The sequence below is a fragment of the Balaenoptera physalus genome, assembly GCF_965194825.1.
Source record: "Balaenoptera physalus genome assembly, chromosome: 12".
Classification (NCBI taxonomy): domain Eukaryota; kingdom Metazoa; phylum Chordata; class Mammalia; order Artiodactyla; family Balaenopteridae; genus Balaenoptera; species Balaenoptera physalus.
In genome coordinates this window covers 61,017,895-61,038,614 of record NC_138897.1, presented here as the reverse complement: position 1 = coordinate 61,038,614, position 20,720 = coordinate 61,017,895, and the positions used below count along the sequence as shown (strand labels likewise).

The 20,720-nt window shown below is 36.7% G+C and overlaps 1 protein-coding gene across 6 annotated transcripts in view; it reads left to right on the top strand.

Annotated features, from left to right (window-relative positions):
* Positions 1–20,720, top strand: part of METTL4 (methyltransferase 4, N6-adenosine) — a 393,372-nt gene that overhangs the window by 26,942 nt on the left and 345,710 nt on the right. For 3 of the 6 annotated variants that reach the window (XM_082418713.1, XM_082418714.1, XM_082418715.1), the window contains exon 9: positions 1–5,453. The exons of the other annotated variants lie outside the window; for them this stretch is intronic. In XM_082418713.1, coding sequence (XP_082274839.1) covers positions 1–146 — 146 coding nt within the window. In that variant the 3' untranslated portion in view covers positions 147–5,453. Of the gene's footprint in view, positions 5,454–20,720 lie in introns of those variants that run through there. 6 annotated transcript variants of the gene reach the window in all.

The following is a 20,720-nucleotide window of genomic DNA, read 5'->3' as shown; positions in this document are numbered from 1 at the left end:
AGGTTCTAAAAGACTATATCAAGCCAGAGGGGGAATGTTTGGAATTGTTTGCTCGAAATTTACAGCCAGGTTGGACTAGTTGGGGCAATGAAGTCCTCAAATTTCAACATGTGGATTATTTTGTTGCCCTGGAGTCTAAAAGTTGACTATGTTCTTAAAATTGTGTTTTTCTTCAGTTTGTCCTCACTCCTTCTGCTTCATTCTAATAGATTTTTCCTATTTATTACCAACCAATATGCTTAGAGATGGAAACAGGACTGGGTTTTTCAGCAAAGTGATTAGAAGTGACTAGCTGTCATATAATTTTGAGATGAATTTTACTTCAGTTGCACTAGTATTTCACATTATTCTGGGCTCTACAAATAAAGAGGTAAGCAGTTAGAATGATGGCAAGACTTTGTTACTGAAAAAGTTTAGAAAGCATGCACTATGGACCTGAAGTCACAATTCTATGTGTGGGTGTGTTTTGTTTGGTCCATATGGTGTTGTAAAAAAAAATGGAGCCATCATTCTAAAAAATCAGGAAATTTCACATAATAAGTCCATATTTCTTCCTTTCTTTAAACATCAGAAACTCTGGCTACACTGCGGCCTGTGTTCTTTCCTGGCATCAGTCTATGGGACCCAGTGGTAGCAGCTCATTTGGGAAGGGCCATGTACTCTCCAGTTTACCACAGTAACCTTTGTCCCATGCCACTCACTTATATTGTCTACCTGACCCTTGTACAACCTGAATTTAGAACGTCTAGTATACTGCTACATTCTGGAAAATGTATTCAAAGACCTGCTAAGTACTGCATCATTGTTCTGAGTTCATGAAACATTTTTTGGAGGGTTTTAAATTTCATTCAGGGTCACTTTTCAATGTCAGAAAGTAAACACTGCTTGGACTTAATTGATACTTATAGAACATTCCATCCAAAAGCAGCAGAATACACATTCTTCTCAAGCACGCATGGAACATTCTCCAGGATAGATCACATGCTGGGCCACAAAGCAAACCTCGGTAAATTTAAGAAAATTGAAATCATATCAAGCATCTTTTCCAACCACACCACTATGAGATTAGAAATCAACTACAAGGAAAAAACTGTAGAAAACACAAACATGGGACTTCCCTGGTGGTGCAGTGGTTAAGAATCCGCCTGCCAATGCAGGGGACATGGGTTCGAGCCCCGGTCCGGGAAGATCCCACATGCTGTGGAGCAACTAAGCCCATGTGCCACAACTACTGAGCCTGCATTCTAGAGCCCATGAGCTGCAACTACTGAGCCTGTGTGCCACAACTACTGAAGCCCGATCGCCTAGAGCCAGTGCTCCGCAACAAGAGAAGCCACCACAATGAGAAGCCTGTGCGCTGCAACGAAGAGTAGTCCCTGCTCACTGCAACAAGAGAAAGCCTGCATGAAGCAATGAGGACCCAACACAGCCAAAAATAAATAAATAAATATTTGAAAATAAAAAAACCCACAAACGTGGAGGTTGAACAATGTTACTAAACAACCAATGGATCACCTAAGAGGAAATAAAAAAAATACTTAGAGACAAATGAAAACAAAAACACGACAATACAAAACCTTTGGGATACAGTAAAAGCAATTCTAAGAGGGAAGTTTATAGCAATACAGTCTTACCTCAGGAAACGAAAACTCTCAACTAAACAACATAACCTTACACCTAAAGCAACTAGAGAAAAAAGAACAAACAAAACCCAAAGTTAGTAGAAGGAAAGAAATCATAAAGATCAGAGCAGAAATAAATAGAGATGAACAAAACAATAGAAAAGATAAGTGAAACTAAAAGCTTGTTCTTTGAAAAGATAAAATTGATAAACCTTTAGATTCATCAAGAAAAAAGGGCAAGGGCTCAAATCAATAAAATTAGAAGTGAGAAAGGAGAAGTTACAATTGACACCACAGAAATACAAAGGAATCATGAGACTACTACAAGCAACTATATGCCAATGAAATGGACAACCTGGAAGAAATGGACAAATTCTTAGAAAGGTACAATCTTTCAAGACTAACCCACCGAAGAACAGAACAATCACAGACCAATATGAACAGACCAATCACAAGTACTGAAATTGAAACTGTGATTAAAAAACTTCCAACAAACAAAAGTGCAGGACCAGATGAATTCTATCACAGGTGAATTCTGTCAAACATTTAGAAAAGAGTTAACATTTATCCTGAAACTATTCCAAAAAATTACAGAGGCAGGAAAACTCCCAAACTCATTCTGTGAGGCCACCATCACCCTGATACCAAAACCAGACAAAGATACTACAAAAAAGAAAATTACAGGTCAATATCATTGATGAACATAGATACAAAAATCCTCAAGAAAATACTGGCAAACCTAATCCAACAATACGTTAAAGGGTTCATACACCATGGTCAAGTGGGATTTATCCTAGGGCTGCAAGGATTTTTCAATATCCTCAAATCAATTAGTGTGGTACACCACATCAACAAATTGCAGAATAAAAACCATGTGATCATCTCAATAGATGGAGAAAAAGCTTTTGACAAAATTCAACACCCATTTATGATAAAAACTCTCCAGAAAGTGGGCATAGAGGGAACCTACCTCAACATAATACAGGCCATATATGACAAACCCACAGCTAACATCATACTTAGTGGTGATAACCTGGCAGCATTTCCTCTAAGATCAGTGAGATCAGGCTGACAGCATTTCCTCTAAGATCAGGAACAAGACAAGGATGTTCACTCTCACCACTTTTATTCAACATAGTTTTGGAAGTCCTAGCCATGGCAATCAGAGAAGAAAAAAAAACAAAAAACAAAAGAAATCCAAATTGGAAAAGAAGTGAAACTGTCACTGTTTGCAGAAAATCCTAAAGATGCTACCAGAAAACTACTAGAGTTCCTCCATGAATTTGGTAAGGTTGCAGGATACAAAATTAATACACAGAAATCTCTTGCATCTCTATACACTAACAATGAAAGATTGGAAAGAGAAATTAAGGAAACAATCCCATTTGCCATTGCATCAAAATAATAAAATACCTAGGAGACAAAAGGCTTGTACTCTGAAAACTATAAGATGCTGATGAAAGAAATGGAATATATGATACAAACAGATGGAAAGATATACTGTGTTCTTGGATTGGAAAAATCAGTATTGTCAAAATGGCTATACTACCCAAGGCAACTACAGGTTCAATGCAATCCCTATCAAATTACCAATGGAATTTTTCATGGAACTAGAACAAAAATTTTAAAATTTGTATGGAAACACAAAAGACCCCTAATAGCCGAAGTAATTCCGAGAAAGAAAAATGGAGCTGGAGGCACCAGGCTCCCTGACTTCAAACTATACTACAAAGCTGGAGTAATCAAAACAGTATGGTGCTGGCACAAAAACAGAAATATAGATTAATGGAACAAGATAGAATGCCTAGAAATAAACCCATGCACCTATGGTCAATTGATCTACGACAAAGGAGGCAAGAATATACAATGGAGAAAAGACAGTCTCTTCAATAACTGGTGCTGGGAAAACAGCTACATGGAAAAGAATGAAATAAGAACATTCTCTAACACTATACACAAAAATAAACTCAAAATGGATTAAAAGCCTAAATGTAAGACCAGACACTATAAAACTCTTAGAGGAAAACATAGGCAGAACACTCTGACATAAATTATAGAAATATCTTTTTGTATCCACCTCCTAGAGTAATGAAAATAAAAACAAAAATACACAAATGGGGCCTAATTAAACTTAAAAGCTTTTTCACAGCAAAGGAAACCATAAACAAAATGAAAAGACAACCCACAGAAAGGGAGAACATATTTGCAAACGAAGTGACCAACAAGGGATTAATCTCCAGAATATACAAACAGCTCATGCAGCTCAATATCAAAAAAACAAAAACAACCCAATCAAAAAATTGGCAGAAGATCTAAATAGACATTTCTCCAAAGAAGACATATAGATGGCCAAAAAACACATGAAAAGATGCCCAACTTTGCTAATTATTAGAGAAACGCAAATAAAAGCTACAATGAGGTGTCACCTCACACCGGTCAGAATGGCCATCATCAAAAAGTCTACAAACAATAAATGCTGGAGAGGGTGTGGAGAAAAGGGAACCCTCCTATGCTGTTGGTGGGAATGTAAATTGGTACAACCACTACGGAGGACAGCGTGGAAGTTTCCTTAAAAAACTAAAAAAATTAATAGAACTACCATGTGATCCAGCAATCCCACTCCTGGGCATATATCTGGAGAAAACCGTAATTCAAAAAGATAACATGCACCCCAGTGTTCATTGCAGCACTGTTTACAATAGCCAAGACATGGAAGCAGCCTAAGTGTCCATCGACAGAGAAATGGATAAAGATGTGGTACATATATAAAGTGGAATGTTCCTCAGCCATTAAAAAGAATGAGATAATGCCATTTGCAGCAACATGGATGGACCTAGAGATTATCATACTAACTGACGTAAATTGGACAGAGAAAGACAAATATCATATGATATCACTTACATGTGGACTCTAAAAAGATGATACAAATGAACTTATTTACAAAACAGAAAGACTCATTGTTTTCAAAAACAAATTTATGGTTACCAAAGGAGAAAGGTGGAGGGAGGGATAAATTAGGAATTTGGGATTAAGAGATACACACTACTATATATAAAATAGATAATCAACAAGGACCTACTGTCTAGCACAGGGGACTATACTCAGTGTTCTGTAATAATCTATATTGGGAAAGAATCTGAAAAAGAATGGATATATGTACATATATAACTGAACAACTTTGCTATACACCTGAAAGTAATACAGCATTGCAAATCAACTATACCCCAATATAAAATAAAAATTGAATTAGAAAATAAAAATAAAGAAAAAAGAAAGTAACTACTGCTTAATGATTGTGAAAAAATTTTTAATATTATTTCCAGATTTTCTACAAATAATTTGTTTACTAAATAAAATATTTTTAGTGAAATGGTTCTTTGAAAAACATGCTGATTTATTATATATAAGCTTTAAAATTTTTTTGAGGTATACTATTCACATAATAAAATTCTCCAATTATCAGTGTCTAATTCAATGAGTTTTGAAAGCATACATATATATCTACCACCATAATCATGACATAGAACATTTCCTTCATCCCCCAAAATTGATGTGTCCCTTTACAGTCAACCCCATCCTCCCACCCTTGACCCTTGGCAAATGATTTGTTTTGTATCATTAGTTTTGCTTTCTTAGAATTTCATATGAATGGAATCATAGAATATGTAATCTATTGTGTTTGGCCTTTCACTTAGCGTTTTGAGAAAAGAGTTTATTTACAGATTTTCTACAAATATTTATCTACTAAGTAAAATGTTAGATTGAAATGATTATCTGTCAAGTTTGCCAATTTGTTTACTGATTTTGCCAAATAAAATTGTTATTTTTGAAGTTTGTTCATTCTTTGAGTATGTGAATATCAGAGGCTTAACTTTGAGCCTTGCTTTAGTTGCTGCCTTTGCTCTATCCTCGCTGTAGGCTCTATCTACCTTGTCCTGTTCTAGTCATCCAAATTCTATGGCTCAAACTCACTCTTACCAGAAAACTGTAGGCCCCCAAATCTTACCTTTTCAGGCTTAGTACTCTAGAGACATATATTTAGCGAATTTGTGTTTTTAGCTTCAGTGAGACATTGGATTTTGTACTGATTGTGATTCAGAGGAGGATTATAATCACCTTCAATGGCTTTCCCTTCCTTGAAGATGCTGCTCAATTCACCTCATTTGACATATCATGTACCATTGGCTTACCACATGCTGGGAAGCACCACAGCGCTGTTGGCATAGTTTTCTGGTTATCCGAGTTCTTTTACTTCAGTTATATCACTTTATTCTCAAAGCAGTCATATGAAGTTGTAGTTATAATGAGAGAACACGTTCATAGAGGCGAGCTGACATGGCTAATAAGTGAACCAAGACTTGAATTCTATTCTGTTTCCTAAATTAAAACACTTTTATGTTGTACCATGTTTGCTAATGAACCTGAGATCTTAATAGGCTCATCAGCTACTAATCAGAGGATCCACTGTTTGGCCTGAAGCAAATTTAGAATGGTTCATATGTAGTCATCCAAACATACCTTTCTCAATATGTGATATCATCAGTCTTGGATTATTAACACAATATTTTTTGTTAGAGATTTTAGTGACATTAGTTGAACTGATAGCCTGAGTGCAACTCAGAATCACTCAGAATCAGATAACCTGCTAAACCCTTTGACATAAGCTGTTAGCACATTTACCATGCAATTGTATTTTCCTCAATCAGATTAGCCATTTTAAATTTACATTTTTAAGGAAGCCCTTCTGCAAGATACAGACTTGGGCTTGAAGGTGGTTGTTCAAATTGTTAGAGAGATTAAGTAACGTAAGTACAGGTGCAAATTATTTAATGCACCATGGTTATCTGCTATCAGGGTATAGACCAACCCAAAACTCCGTTGAGGGTCTTAATTAAATTCATGGCTCTATTTTAAAAAACTCTTTATTTATTTATTTATTTATTTTTAGCTGCGTTGGGTCTTGTTTCTGCACGCGGGTTTTCTCTCTAGTTGCCACGAGCGGGGACTGCTGTTCGTTGCGGTGTGCGGGCTTCTCATTGCGGTGGCTTCTCTTTGTTGCAGAGCACAGGCTCTAGGCACGCGGGCTTCAGTAGTTGTGGCACACGGGCTCAGTAGTTGTGGCTTGTGGGCTCTAGAGCGCAGGCTCAGTAGTTGTGGCTCACGGGCTTAGTCGCTCTGTGGCATGTGGGATCTTCCTGGACCAGGGCTCGAACCCGTGTCCCCTGCATTGGCAGGCAGATTCCTAGCCACTGTGCTGCCAAGGAAATCCAAATTCATGGCTCCAGCGTGAAAGCAAGTCAGAATACCAGAATACCATGATAATTACGCTAAATATTTTCCTCTATAAATATTCCTAGGAGTTAACCTAGGTTTTCTAGGGCTTCTGTGAACCTGTTGGACTTTTTCAGTATCAGTCCAAATTCTTGGGACTATATAAAAACAAATTGATCTCTAGGAGTGGCGACCATGAGGAAAATTTTTTTTCACCAACTTTTTCTTATTAGACTTTGTACTAATTATCAGGTAACTGTGACACAACAATGGGATAACTTTGGATGACTAAGGCAAATGAATGGTCATTTGCAGTGTTAAAATCATTTTTGGTCAATATCTTTAAGGAAAAACATATGGTACTTAGCTTGATTTTTAGCTGCTTCTCTCAACATTCCCATATATGCCTTAAATGTTAGTCTAACTGGATATTTGCTATTACCTGAATTTAGGACTCTGCTTTTGCTCATGGACCTTCCTCTGTCAGGAAAAATCTAGGCTTTGGGATCAGCTGGACCTATGTATTGAGTCTTAATATTTAGCTTCTGAGTGAATTTGAATAATTATTTAAACTATGTTTTCCTGTTTTGTTTCCTTTTTTGAGGTTAAGAGGCCTAATCTTTGGACCTTGTAGGATTATTATGAGGATGAAGTGAAATAACATATGTGAAGTGCCTAGCGTAGGGCCTGGTACCTAGAAGGTATTCAATATATATGCATATTTCTCTTTATTCACAGTCTTCCTGGCAGCACCTCTTATTTTGTGATCCACCTTTTTTTGTCTCCTAAAGAAAAGCCTTTATTCTTGCTTTTAGAGCCACTTTTCACATACATGGATTATCTAGCTAGGTTTTTCCTCACATTTATCATGAAATCAGAAAGTGGTTTATTCTGTAGGTGGCTCCCTTTTTTTTTTTTTTTTAAACAATAGATTTTACATCTTCTCTCTCAGTAGATTATGGGAGGTAGGACAATTTTTAATTTATGTTTCTCTTATCAGCATATCTAGAACTGCCAATATTTAATGAATGAATGAATGGACTCTTGGCCTTCAGGTATTTTTGAATTCAATGGAATAGACAAGACTCCTGCAAGAAACATGAGAGCTTAACAAACCACAGTATACAGTAAACACTAAGCTGGGGAACAGATGGAAAGTGATGCAGAAGTTTAGAGAAGCACATCACTTAGAGATCACTGAGCAATGTGAGAAATGGAGAACAGGAACCACATACTGGTTAAATTTTGGTTTATTTTCTAACTCTAGGTAGTGGCTGTAATGATGTTACTAGACAGTAGGCAGCTAAAATGTGCAAGTTCAGAAGAGTTACAAAGGAAGCATTTTGTTCTTTGTAGATTGTAAGCTTTAAAAATTCTTTTTATAGAAATATAGAAGATAGTGCACACAACTTATTTTTTAACTGGAGGCTAAATTAACAGGATTAAAAAAATCTGCTTCTCTGCATTTTCTACCTTTTGAATGAAAATGTTATTTGGACATCTTTTCTACAGTTGTCTAGGAGGCTTACTTTTAACATTTTTACAGCTATATTGAGGTATAATGATATAAATTGCACATTTTATAACATACAGTTTTATGAGCTTTGACTTATGTGTACACTTGTGAATCCACCATCAGAAACAAGATAATAAACACAGTCATCATCTCCTAAGATTTTCTCATGGCCCCTTATAATCCACCTTCCTTAACCACCCTTCCCCATCCTATCCCCAGGCAATCACTGATCTGTTTTCTGCATCATAGAGTTGTGTGCATTTTCTAGAATTGTACATAGATGAAATCATACAGCATGTACTCTTATTTATTTTTACCTAGCTTCCTTCACTCAGCGTCATTATTTTGAGAGTCTTCCATTTTTTTGTGTGTATCGATAATTCATTCTTTTTTTATTACTGAGTTGTATTCAGTTGTATGGACATACCACGTGTTACCTATTCATGTACTAGTTTTCTATTGCTGCCATAACAAATTACCACAATCATAATGGCTTGAAACAGCACCGATTATTAGCTTATAGTTTTGTAGGTCAGAAGTCTGAGCAGTCTCAGCTGGGTTCACTGCTCAGGATCTCAGAAGGCCAAAAACAAGGTGTTGGCTGGGCTCAGCTCTTATCTGGAAGCTCTAGGGGAAAATCCATTTTCTTTCTTTCTTTCTTTTTTTTTTTAACTTTTGGCCACTCTGTGTGGTTTAGCAAGATCTCAGTTCCCCCACCAGGGATTGAACCCGTGCCATGGCAGTGAAAGCACTGAATCCTAACCACTAGACCACCAGGGAACTCCCGGGAAGGATCCATTTTGAAGGTCATTCAGTTTGATAGCAGAATTCAGTTCTGTTTCCTTGCTGGCTGTTGGCTAGGAGTCAAATCAACTGCTAGAGGCTGCTCTCTGGTCCTTGCCCATGATTCCCTCCATCTTCAAGGTCACAGTAGCACATTGAGTGCTTCTTACCCTTTGACTCTCACTTTGCCTTGTGCTGCCATCTAGAGAAAATTCTCTGCTTGTAAAGGGCTTTTGTGATTAGATTGGACCCACCTGGATAATCTCCCTTTTGTCGTATAATGTAACATAATCATGGGAGTGATAGTTCATCATGTCACAGGTTCCCACCAAACTCAAAGTGGAGGTTATACAAGTGAGAAGGTCATTGGGAGTCATTCTTAGAATTTTGCCTAATATGACCCAACCTCTGGCCCACAACGATCCATGCCTGTCCCACAAGTGAAATACATTCAACCTATCCTAAGGTTCGAAATGGTATCATTCCATCATATAAATTCTACTGGCTTAAAAGTCCCAAATCTCATCATCTAAATCTAAATGCCTTGTCCAAAGCAGTTAAAAAATCCAGCCAGGTAAACTCCAGGCAGAGTTCTTTGATTAAAGGTTCAAGGCCTGGCAATAATGGGTGGTTCCGAGCTCTGCACTTTGGGTTCTTGGCTCTATCCTCTGAGCTCTGATTCTGCTCTCTAGGCTTTTGTTTCATCTTTTGATTCATTCTTTTCTTTCTTTTTTTAAAAGGTTGAAGTATAGTTGATGTACAGTAATATTATATAAGTTACAGGTGTACAACACAGTGATTCACAATTTTTAAAGGTTATACCACATTTATAGTTATTATAAAATATTGGCTATATTCCCCATGTTGTACAGTAGATCCTTGTAGCTTATTTTATACCGAATAGTTTGAATCATCCTTTTCTATGAAAGGTAGCATGTGTTTACAGCTGAATTATTTTATCAGCCTCCTCCTGTCAGTAGAATTTGGGGGACTTGACAGCCTTTTTTTTCACTTTATACTCTCTGCCGTTCAATCCACACTGGTATTGTGTCTGCTGATATAAAATTCTCAAAAACCTATGGATCTTGTTTGGAATTCAAGGGGATTCACTCCCATCAGACAAGAGCCAAATCCACAGATCTTTTAAAGATCTCTGTGTTTTGGCTGAGGGGCAGTGCTCTTAAACTTTCTCAAGGCCCTCTTGATTGAGAAGATCTGTTAGGAACATGCTTAATCACTTGGAAGGATCTTTTGTGTGGCTGAATACTCTGACCCTTTGATCTTTCCAGGGTTTTGGCAAAGGGTTGTATGGTTACATGCCCAGCCTGTTCTTAATGCCATGATTTCAGAAGCAATCTCTTACTTTTAGCATCTCTTTCCATCTGGATAGGCCGAGAATTTCCCAAATCAGCAAGTCCTGATTCCTTAGCAGTTCTTTCCTCAATTTATCTCCCCTTATATTTTACTATAAGCAGCAAGAAGAAAACAGGGAACACCTTCAACACTTGGCTTGGAATCTCCTAAGTATTCAAGTTCATCACTTTTGAATTTTCCTTTCTCCTATATAACTGCAGGATATAATTTTGCTAAGTGTTCTGTCTCTACAACACAAGGATTTCCTTTCTTCTAGTTTCCAATTGCATGTTCCTCTGAGTTCCACTCAGTTCTTTCTGGGTCCTAACCAGCAGTATCTTTAAAGTCCATATTTCTACTAACAGTCTGTTCAAGATTTCCACCATGCTCCTCAAAATCTTCCAGTCTCTCTCTGCCCATTGCCCAATTTCAAAGTCACATTTTAGGTGTTTATCATCATGACACCCCACTTCCAGGTACAAAATATGTATCAGTTTTCTATTGTTGTGTAATAAATTACCACACAGTAGTTTAAAACAACACTATTTTTAAAAAAAATTAATTTCACAAATCTGTAGGTAAGAATTCCAGGCAGGCTAAACTGGATTCTTTGCATAGAGTCTCAGGAGGCCAAAGCAAGGAATTGTTGGTCAATCTGGACTCTTATCTGGGGGCTCTAGGGAATAGACTGCTTCCAAGCTCATTCAGATTGTTGACAAAATTCAGTTCCATGTGGTTGTAGGACTGAGGTCTCTGTTTCCTTGCTGGCTGATAGCAGAGGTGGCTCTCAGCTCCTAGAGGCTGTACCCCCTCCATCTTCAGAGCCAGCAACAGTGTGTCAAATCCTTCCTGTGTTTCCAGTCTCACTGACTTCACCTTCTGCCATCAGCCAGAGAAAACACTCAGCTTTTAAAGGGTTTTGTGATTAATTGGTTCACCTGGATAATCTCCATTTTGCCACATAATCATATTCATAGGTTCAGCTCATAATCAGAGAAGAGAGTATATTAGGATGTGGGTTATTGGGGGTCATTCTTAGAATTTTCCTACTATAATTCTTCTGTCGGTGGACATTTGTGTTGTTTTTAGTCTGGGGCTATTATATATAAAGTTTATATGAACATTCCTGTGTGAGCTTTTGTATAGAGGTAAAGGTCAATGTTCATTTTTTCCCAAAAGTATAACCAGTTAATTACAGCACTAATTGCTGATAAATCTTTCTTTTCCACTATTGAGTTGCCTTGGCATCTTTGTTGAAAACAATTGACAGAGATATATGTGTCTATTTCTGGATTCTCAGTTTTGTTCCATTGAATTATATCTTCATTTATGTCAGTTCCACACTATCATGATTACTGTAGGCTTGAAATCAAATAAGATCAGTTCACAACCTTTATTCTTCTTTCTTACTTTTGGTCATCGCTTAAGAGATATTATCTTTGTATGTAAATTTATATTTAAAGATTAGTGAAAGCAAACAGTTAAGAATGTTTGGCCATTTATATTTCTTTCATGGATCATCAGTAGTTCCTTCTGATTATCCATTTTTCTGATGAGGCATTCATATTTTAAAATTAATTTTTCTAAGGTTTATATTATAGAAATTTCAAATACATGCAAAATAGAGACAATGATATAATTAATCTCTGTGTATCCATCATCCAACTTCAGTAATTATCAACCTATGGCCAGTTTTGATTAATTCATACCCCTGCCCACTCCTACCTGGATTGTTAAAAAGAAAATCTCAGACATCATATTATTCCTCCTGTGGTATCCTCATTTTACACATGAACAAAGTGAGATTCAGAGAGTTTAAATGATTTGGCCAAGGTCACATGGCTAATAAGTGGCAAAACTGGGACCTGAACCCCAGTCTGTTTCACTCCAAAATCAATCAATCTTTCCTCCCTCCCTCCTTCCCTCTCTCTCTCTTTCTTTCTTTCTTTCTTTCTTTCTTTCTTTCTTTCTTTCTTTCTTTCTTTCTTTCTTTCTTTCTTTCTTTCTTCTTTCTATTTTTAAACCACTTCATTGAGGTATGAGTGACATGTACAAAGCTGTACATATTTAATGAATACAACTTGATGAGTTTGGGGATAAGCATATACCCATTAAACCATCACTACCATCAAGGCCATAAACATGTCCATCACCTTCCCAAAATTTTCTCCCACTTCTATTATTGTTATTATTTTGTGTGTGCCTTTGTGTGTGTATTAAGAACACGTAAGATCTACCTACTTAGCAAATTTTAAGTATACAATACAGTATTGTTAGCTCTAGGCACTATGCTGTATAGCAGATCTCAAGAACTTACTTATCTTGCACAACTGAAATTTTGTGCCCTTTGACCATCACCTTCCCATTTCCCCCTCCCTTTTCTGGTAATTGCCAGTCTACTCTCTGCTTCTATGAGTTTGATTATTTTAGATTTCACATATAAGTAAGATCATACAGTATTTATCTTTCTGTCTGGCTTATTTCACCTAGCATGATGTTGTTCTGGCTACTCTAGGTACTTTGAATTACCGTATAAATTTTAGAATCAGGATAACAGTTTCTAGAAAAATACCTACTGGGTTTTGGTTGGAGATAAGTTGAAGCTATTAATCAATCTGGAGGCACTTGCCAATATTTCTTTGTGCAGGTGGGGCCCTTCCCCCACCTTCTGCAGTGCCCCTGCATTCTTGGGCATGGTTGAGAAAGCTGAAATTATGCCTCCATGTGGCTCCTTCCCTCACTCCTTCACATCCCACATCCTGGACACCAGTAGGTGTGCTGCCAAGATGCTTCACATGTCCTCTTCTCACCTCCATACTTCTGCCTGCCATTAATTCTTCTACTCCAGGAAAGGAAAATGGAAAGGGAAAATGGGAAAAGATAGGAAGATGGCAAAGGAAGGGGATCTGGGAAAGGAAACAAGATTGAAATTTCTGAAACCAAGTAAAGAAAATGCTTAAACAAGCAGTTGGTAATCAACTGCATCAATGATGCATACATTTGGAATAACATGAATGCGCACCAGATTGGTCATCTTAACACAGGTGATTTTAATGGAGTAGCAGGATAAACGTCTAACTGGAGTGAATTAAAGAGATAACGGAGGGGGGGAAGATGGTGAGAATTAATATAAATCATTCTGTTAAGGAATTTTGTTATATAGAATGAGCAGAAAAATGGGCAGTAACTGGAAGCAGCTTTTAATTTAAATGTCTTACTATTTCATTACAAAATCATTGTTGTTCCCAGGACTTAGAGGAATGAGTATTTCTTCTAGCTGGGTTTAGGTCATCTGGGGATAGTATAATCTTGTCCAGTAGAGCGCTATACTTTTTTTAAACTAACTTTAAAAATTTTTTTTATCTATTTATGTATTTATTATTATTATTATTTTTTGGGACAGTGTGGCATGTGGGATCCCAGTTCCCCGACCAGGGATCAAATCCATGCCCCCTGCATTGGGAGTGTGGCATCTCAACCACTGGACTGCCAGGGAAGTCCCTAGAGTGCTATACTTGAAAGAATCAGCACTTACATTTTCACAGAGAATATAGGAAGAACTGTATTAAGAATCAGAAGAACTGGACTGAAGCTGACACAACTTGTTATTGATACTGGTAAAATCTACTGACATCTCTGGCCTCACCAGTTCACCTCATGTGGTGATTTTGAGTATCAAAATGAGACTATGTATGTGAAGATATACTGTCTACTTAAACAATAATTTGTTTTTTGCTGTATCCTTAGTGCCTAGAACAGTGGTGGCACCTAGTAGGTGTTCAATAAATATTTGTTGAACAAATAAATGAATATATTTTATTGTATGTTATTTGTACATTACAGTGAATAAAGCACTATTGCATATTAAATGATTAATGGAAATTAACACAAATCTCTTAATTTCAAGTGAGATACTCTTGCCATCACTAAAAATTGCATTGCTAAATTTACTTTGCTAGAAAAGCAATGTACCATTGCTATTATTATCTTCATAAGAGTGAATTGGTCAATGTCAGTGTTTCACTAAATAGTCTGAATATTTTCTCAATGTATTCACTAAATATTTTCCAGATATGGAAAAGTTGATGCTTTTATTGATTAAAAAGAACCATTCCATAAATTGTGCATTTTTTCCTTATATTTCCGTGAGATAGACCAGCTTAGGGGTTATTATATGGACTATGTAGTTGAGAAGATTAGAATTTGGAGAAGTTAAGTCATTGACCATAGCTTATGGAGCTAACAAGTAATGAAGCCTGAATTACAGACTTTCAATCCTTTGATTACTTCACTTTCAGCTACATCATCAAACTTATCTTGAAAGGAAGGGGCATCTAATGGTAGAAGTGAAAGGAGATGCACTAAACATTTTAGGGACGAATTTGCTTTGAAACGACACAACTGAGATTATCTTAGCCTAAAACAGAAGTAACCTATTTCAACATGAACAAGTATGAATGCCATTTTGTCCTCCTAAGTACTGTTCAACTGTCTTCCTGCCATGAGAATATTTTATGTTGATAAAGAAGGCTAGTTTAAAAATAAGAGATACACTACCTACATAATTATTTCTAGGTCTCACAACAATCCTGAAAGGCAGCTATTGTTATTGCTGTTTTACAGATGATGAAAGGGAGACCCAAGGTCTCACAGCTAGTAAATGGCAGAACTAGGACTCAAGGCCAATTAGGCAAGTTTATAAACCCTTTAATGTCCACTGTGCACAGGCATTCCCACCAGGCGTTATGCCAGCTGCTCTAAGTAATGCCAGAATATGCTGCTTTTAGCACAAAGGTTTCTTCTTTCTGGTTCAAATATGGAAATTAATCAGCATGTACCCATTTTTTCTGGTCTCTAGAGTGAGATGGTATATGCTGTCATTGAAATGCCAACCTACAGATACCATAAACTTAGAATGTTGAGAAATATGGTATATTTCTTGAGACCAATGAGAGCTGGAAGTATCATCTGTCCTGATGAAAGAGACAGGTGGATAAAATGATTCAGTTAGTTTTCTTTTAAGCTACAGTAAAAAACATTATCAATAAAATGACAACTCTGAATATCCAGAATATACCTCTAATTGCATTACATGAAATTCCCAAAATGTAGCTTTCATTATAAAGTTTTATCTTATCTCTATGACATCTGTAAGTAATTTTCAACTTTATTCATTTTCTCATTCTCTGTACTTGAGCTGTTGCATTTTGTATTGATAGTTGCTTATTATTCTTCCTCATTTTGCATTTTGTATTGATAGTTGCTTATTATTCTTCCTCATTTGCCATATAATCTGAATGGCTTTTTTTTTTTGAGTGCCTTAGATTGATGGAAACATGAAAGACAAATTTCAATTATGCAATACAGTATTATCAACTACAGTCACCATTTATACATTAGATCCTCAGACCTTATTTATTTTATAGCTGAAAATTTGTATCCTTTACCAGACTTTCCCTATTTTCCTCACTCCCCTCAATCCCCAGACCCTGGCCATCACTGTTCTGTTTTGTTTCTATAAGTTGACTTTTTTTTTTTTAAAGGTTCTATATATAAGTGATACCATGCAGTGTTTGTCTTTCTCTGATATATATATCACATATGTTATATATATAACATTTTCTTTATCCATTCATTTGTCAGTGGACATTTAGGTTGTTTCTGTACCTTGGCCATTGTGAATAATGCTACAATGAACATGGGAATACAGATGTTTCTTCAAGATAGTGATTTCACTTCCTTTGTATATATACCTAGAGTGGGGTTGCTGGATCATATGGTAGTTCTAGTTTTAATTTCTAGAGGAAACTCCATGCTGTTGTCCATAGTGGTTGTACCAGTTTACATTCCCACCAACAGTGCACAAGGGTTCCTTTTTATCCATATCCTTGCCAGCATTTGTTATCTTTTAGCTTTTTGGTAATAAGCATCCTAACAGGTGTGAGGTGATACCTCGCTGTGGGCTTTTTTTTTTTGGCTGCGCCACGTGGCTTACAGGATCTTAGTTCCCCAACCAGGGATGGAACCTGGGGTCCTGACAGTGAAAGCCCGGAATCCTAATCACTGGACAGCCACAGGGTTCTCTCATTGTGGTTTTTTTTTTTTTTTTTTTTTTTAAATAAAGTTATTTATTTATTTATTTATTTTTGGCTGTGTTGGGTCTTCGTTTCTGTGCGAGGGCTTTCTCTAGTTGTGGCAAGCGGGGGCCACTCTTCATCGCGGTGCGCGGGCCTTTCACTATCGTGGCCTCTCTTGTTGCGGAGCACAGGCTCCCGACACACAGGCTCAGTAGTTGTGGCTCACGGGCCTAGTTGCTCCGCGGCATGTGGGATCTTCCCAGACCAGGACTCGAACCCGTGTCCCCTGCATTGGCAGGCAGATTCTCAACCACTGCGCCACCAGGGAAGCCCCTCATTGTGGTTTTGATTTGCATTTCCCTGATGATTAGTGAAGTTGAGCATCTTTTCATATACCTGTGCCCATTTGTAGGTCTTCTTTGGAAGAAGGAAAATTCAGGTTCTTTGCCTGTTTTTAAATTTGGTTGCTTTTCGGCTCTTGAATTGTATGAGTTCCTTGTATATTTTGGTTATTAAACCCTTATTAGACATGTGGTTTGCAAGTATTTTCTCCCATTCCATAGGTTGCCTTTTCTTTTTTTTTTGATATTAGATGGATATTTTATTTTAAGTTTATTTTTTAAATTGGAATATAATTGCTTTGCAATATTGTGTTAGAACAATACAAGGTGAATCAGCTATATGTATACATATATCCCCTCCCTCTTGAGCCTCCTTCCCACTGCCCCCCCCCCCCCGCCCCCACCAATCCACCCGTCTAGGTCATCACAGAGCACTAGCTGAGCTCCCTGTGCTATACAGCAGCTTCCCACTAGCTATCTATTTTACACATGGTAGTGTATATATGTCAATGCTACTTTCTCAATTCTTCCCACCCTCCCCTTCTCCCTGTGTCCACAAGTCCATTGTCTACGTCTGCGTCTGTTTTCCTGCCTTGCAAGTAGGTTCATCAGTACCGTTTTTCTAGAGTCCATATATATGCGTTAATATACGATATTTGTTTTTCTTTTTCTGACTTACTTCACTAGCCTTTTCATTTTGTTGATGGTTTCCTTTGCTGTGCAGAAGTTCTTTAATTTAATGTAGTCCCTCTGTTTATTTTTGCTTTTGTTGCCTTTGCTTTTGGTGTCAAGTTAAAAAAATCATTGCCAAGACCATTGTCAAGGAGGTTACCCCCTCTGTTTTCTTCTAGGAGTTTTATTGTTTTAGGTCTTACATTCAAGTCTTTGATCCATTTTGAGTTGATTTTTTGTATGGTGTAAGATAGGGGTCCACTTTCATTCTTTTGCATGTGGCTTTCTAGTTTTCCCAACAACGTTTATTAAAGAGACTGTATTTTCCCATTGTATATTCTTTGTTTTTTTGTCATAAATTAATTAACCGTGTATGTATGAGTTTATTTCAGGGCTCTCTATTCTGTTCTGTTTATTTGTCTGTTTTTGTGCCAATACCATACTGTTTTGATTAATCTAGCTTTGAAATAATATACTTTGAAATCAGGAAATCAGCTTTGTTCTTCCTTCTCAAGATTACTTTGGCTATTCAGAGTCTTTTGTGGTTCCATATACATTTTAAGATGGTACTTCTATTTCTGTGAAAAAAGCCATTGGAATTTTGATAGGGATTTCAGTGAATCTGTAGATTGCTTTAGGTAATATGGACTATTTAACAGTATTAATTCCTCTAATCCATTAGCATGGGATATCTTTCCATTTGTGTATTCTTAAATTTCTTTCATCAATGTCTTATAGTTTTCCGCATACAAAATTTTTACCTTCTTAGTGAAATTTATTCCTAAGTATTTTATTCTTCTTGATGCTATTATAAATGGGACTGTTTTCTTAATTTTCCTTTCCAATAGTTTGTTATTATTGTATAAAAATGCAAATGATCTTTGTGTGTTGATTGTGTATCCTGCAACTCTACTGAATTCGTTTATTAGTTCTAACAGTTTTTTTTGATGGAGTCTTTATGGGTATATATATAATCTTATAACCACTAAGGTGCATAGGAAATCTGCCCTACATACTTTAATAAGAACATTACCTAGAATGGGCATTTCCATATTGTAATATCAGATCATAATTCTGACTGGTTTTTTTTTTAAAATAAATTTATTTATTTATTTGTTTTTATTTTTGGCTGTGTTGGGTCTTCGTTGCTGTGTATGGGCTTTCTCTAGTTGAGGCAAGCGGGGGCTACTCTTCGTTGCAGTGCCCGGGCTTCTCATTGTCGTGGCTTCACTTGTTGCAGAGCATGGGCTGTAGAGCGCAGGCTCAGTAGTTGTGGTGCATGGGCTTAGTTGCTCCGCGGCATGGCATGTGAGATCTTCCTGGACCAGGGATTGAACCTGTGTCCCCTGCATTGGCAGGCAGATTCTTAACCACTGTGCCACCAGGGAAGCCCCTGACTGTGTTTTAAAAAAAAGTATTAAATAATGGCTATTTCCTTGTTTAGTAAGAAAGGTAACTGTGATATTTGTTAAGAGTTCCAGCAAGAAAAGCAAAGGTGCTAAGCTTTATTTTTACCTTTAAGTAATACTTAGTAATGTCAGGAAATGAGGACTTGCTGTAAAATTCCCAGGTCCCCTTCTTTCTGTCTTTAATATCATTTTTATCTTAGAGTCCTTCTTTTTCATTTTAAGATGCTCTTGATGCTTAAAGAACTAATTTATCTTTTACTATGCTCCCAAAGAATTTCTGAAGCAATTTGACTTATCTTGGGACCAGGCCCAACATTAAACTGAAATCTTTTTAATGGTAATATTATTATTATTATTTTTTAACATCTTTATTGGAGTATAATTGCTTTAAAATGGTAATATTATTTTCTCAAATGTTTTATGGTCCTTTGGAGTATTGTCAAAAAGGTGTGTAACCTTCGAATAAATCTTACTCTAGGAATTTCCTCTTAAATTATAAAAAACCAACTCTACTTTGTGGATTGATTTTGTGGAGAATGCTTAATAATAAAGTATCAATGTAGAGTTCCTAGATTCCTCACCTAACCCTATTAAAAAAAAACTTGACAATGTTATTCCCATTTTTTATTTGCTTCATATGAAAATTATATTTAGGAAAGATATTAGCATTGAGTTGAACAATCATTTTTCCCATATATAAACTTTCTCCTTGAACATGACTGACTCTGTGTTCCATTGTGACAGGATAAATTCCAACGTTTATGTATGACGTACAATTGAATTCTTAGCTAAATAGAAGAAAGTGGGGAGTGAAATGTGCATCTTGCCCTATTCTTCTTTGAAAGGGATTATAATACTGAATTGAGGTGATTAGCATCTCTTGGTGGCATTTGTGACACACGAATCAAGTGCTGTTTTGTTTAGGCGTGCTGAGATATTGTCGACACCATTCCTTTCCAATAGAACTTTCTTTAGTAGTGGCACTGGAACTGTTCTATATCTGTGCTGTCAACAGAGTAGTCATATGGAGCCCTCGAGTGCTTGAAATATGGCTAGTAGACTGAGGAACTGGAATTTTCATTTTAATTAATTAAAATTTAAATTTAAGTAGCCACATGTGACTAATGGTTACTTTATCAACTCAGACTCTCAATTTGATTTTTTTCGTAAGTAGTATTTTGTAAACAACAAAAAAAAAGGAATTTGAGTTACCAAAAAAATATGTTAAATGTGCACAGCTTCTCTCTGTCTCTGTGTAGTGGTTTCTGTTAAGCTGTTTTTGGAGATGAGGCAGTATAGTATCATGGGATGGGAAGACCTGTGTTCTGAACTGGCTATGCCATTAAGCAGCTTGGACAAATTATCTCCCTGGACTGTTACTTACTTATAAAATGAGGGGTCTTTTGTTTTTCAAATTTATGTTTAACAATGGAAACATATCTTTCTCAAAAGAAAGATAGAGGTGAAAGTTAAGGGTGGGATGAGAAGGGGCAGCAGAGTCCTGTGCATTAAACTATCCCTTTATCTCTCAGTAATTCCCAAGCTCCTCCACTACAGTACAGAACCCATTTCACAAAGCACTCGAGTCGATGAAATCCAGGGTTCCTTTCAGCTCTGATAAAGTATGGTTTCAGTAGGATTACATGTGGAGTTTTCTTTCTATTGATATCATCTTG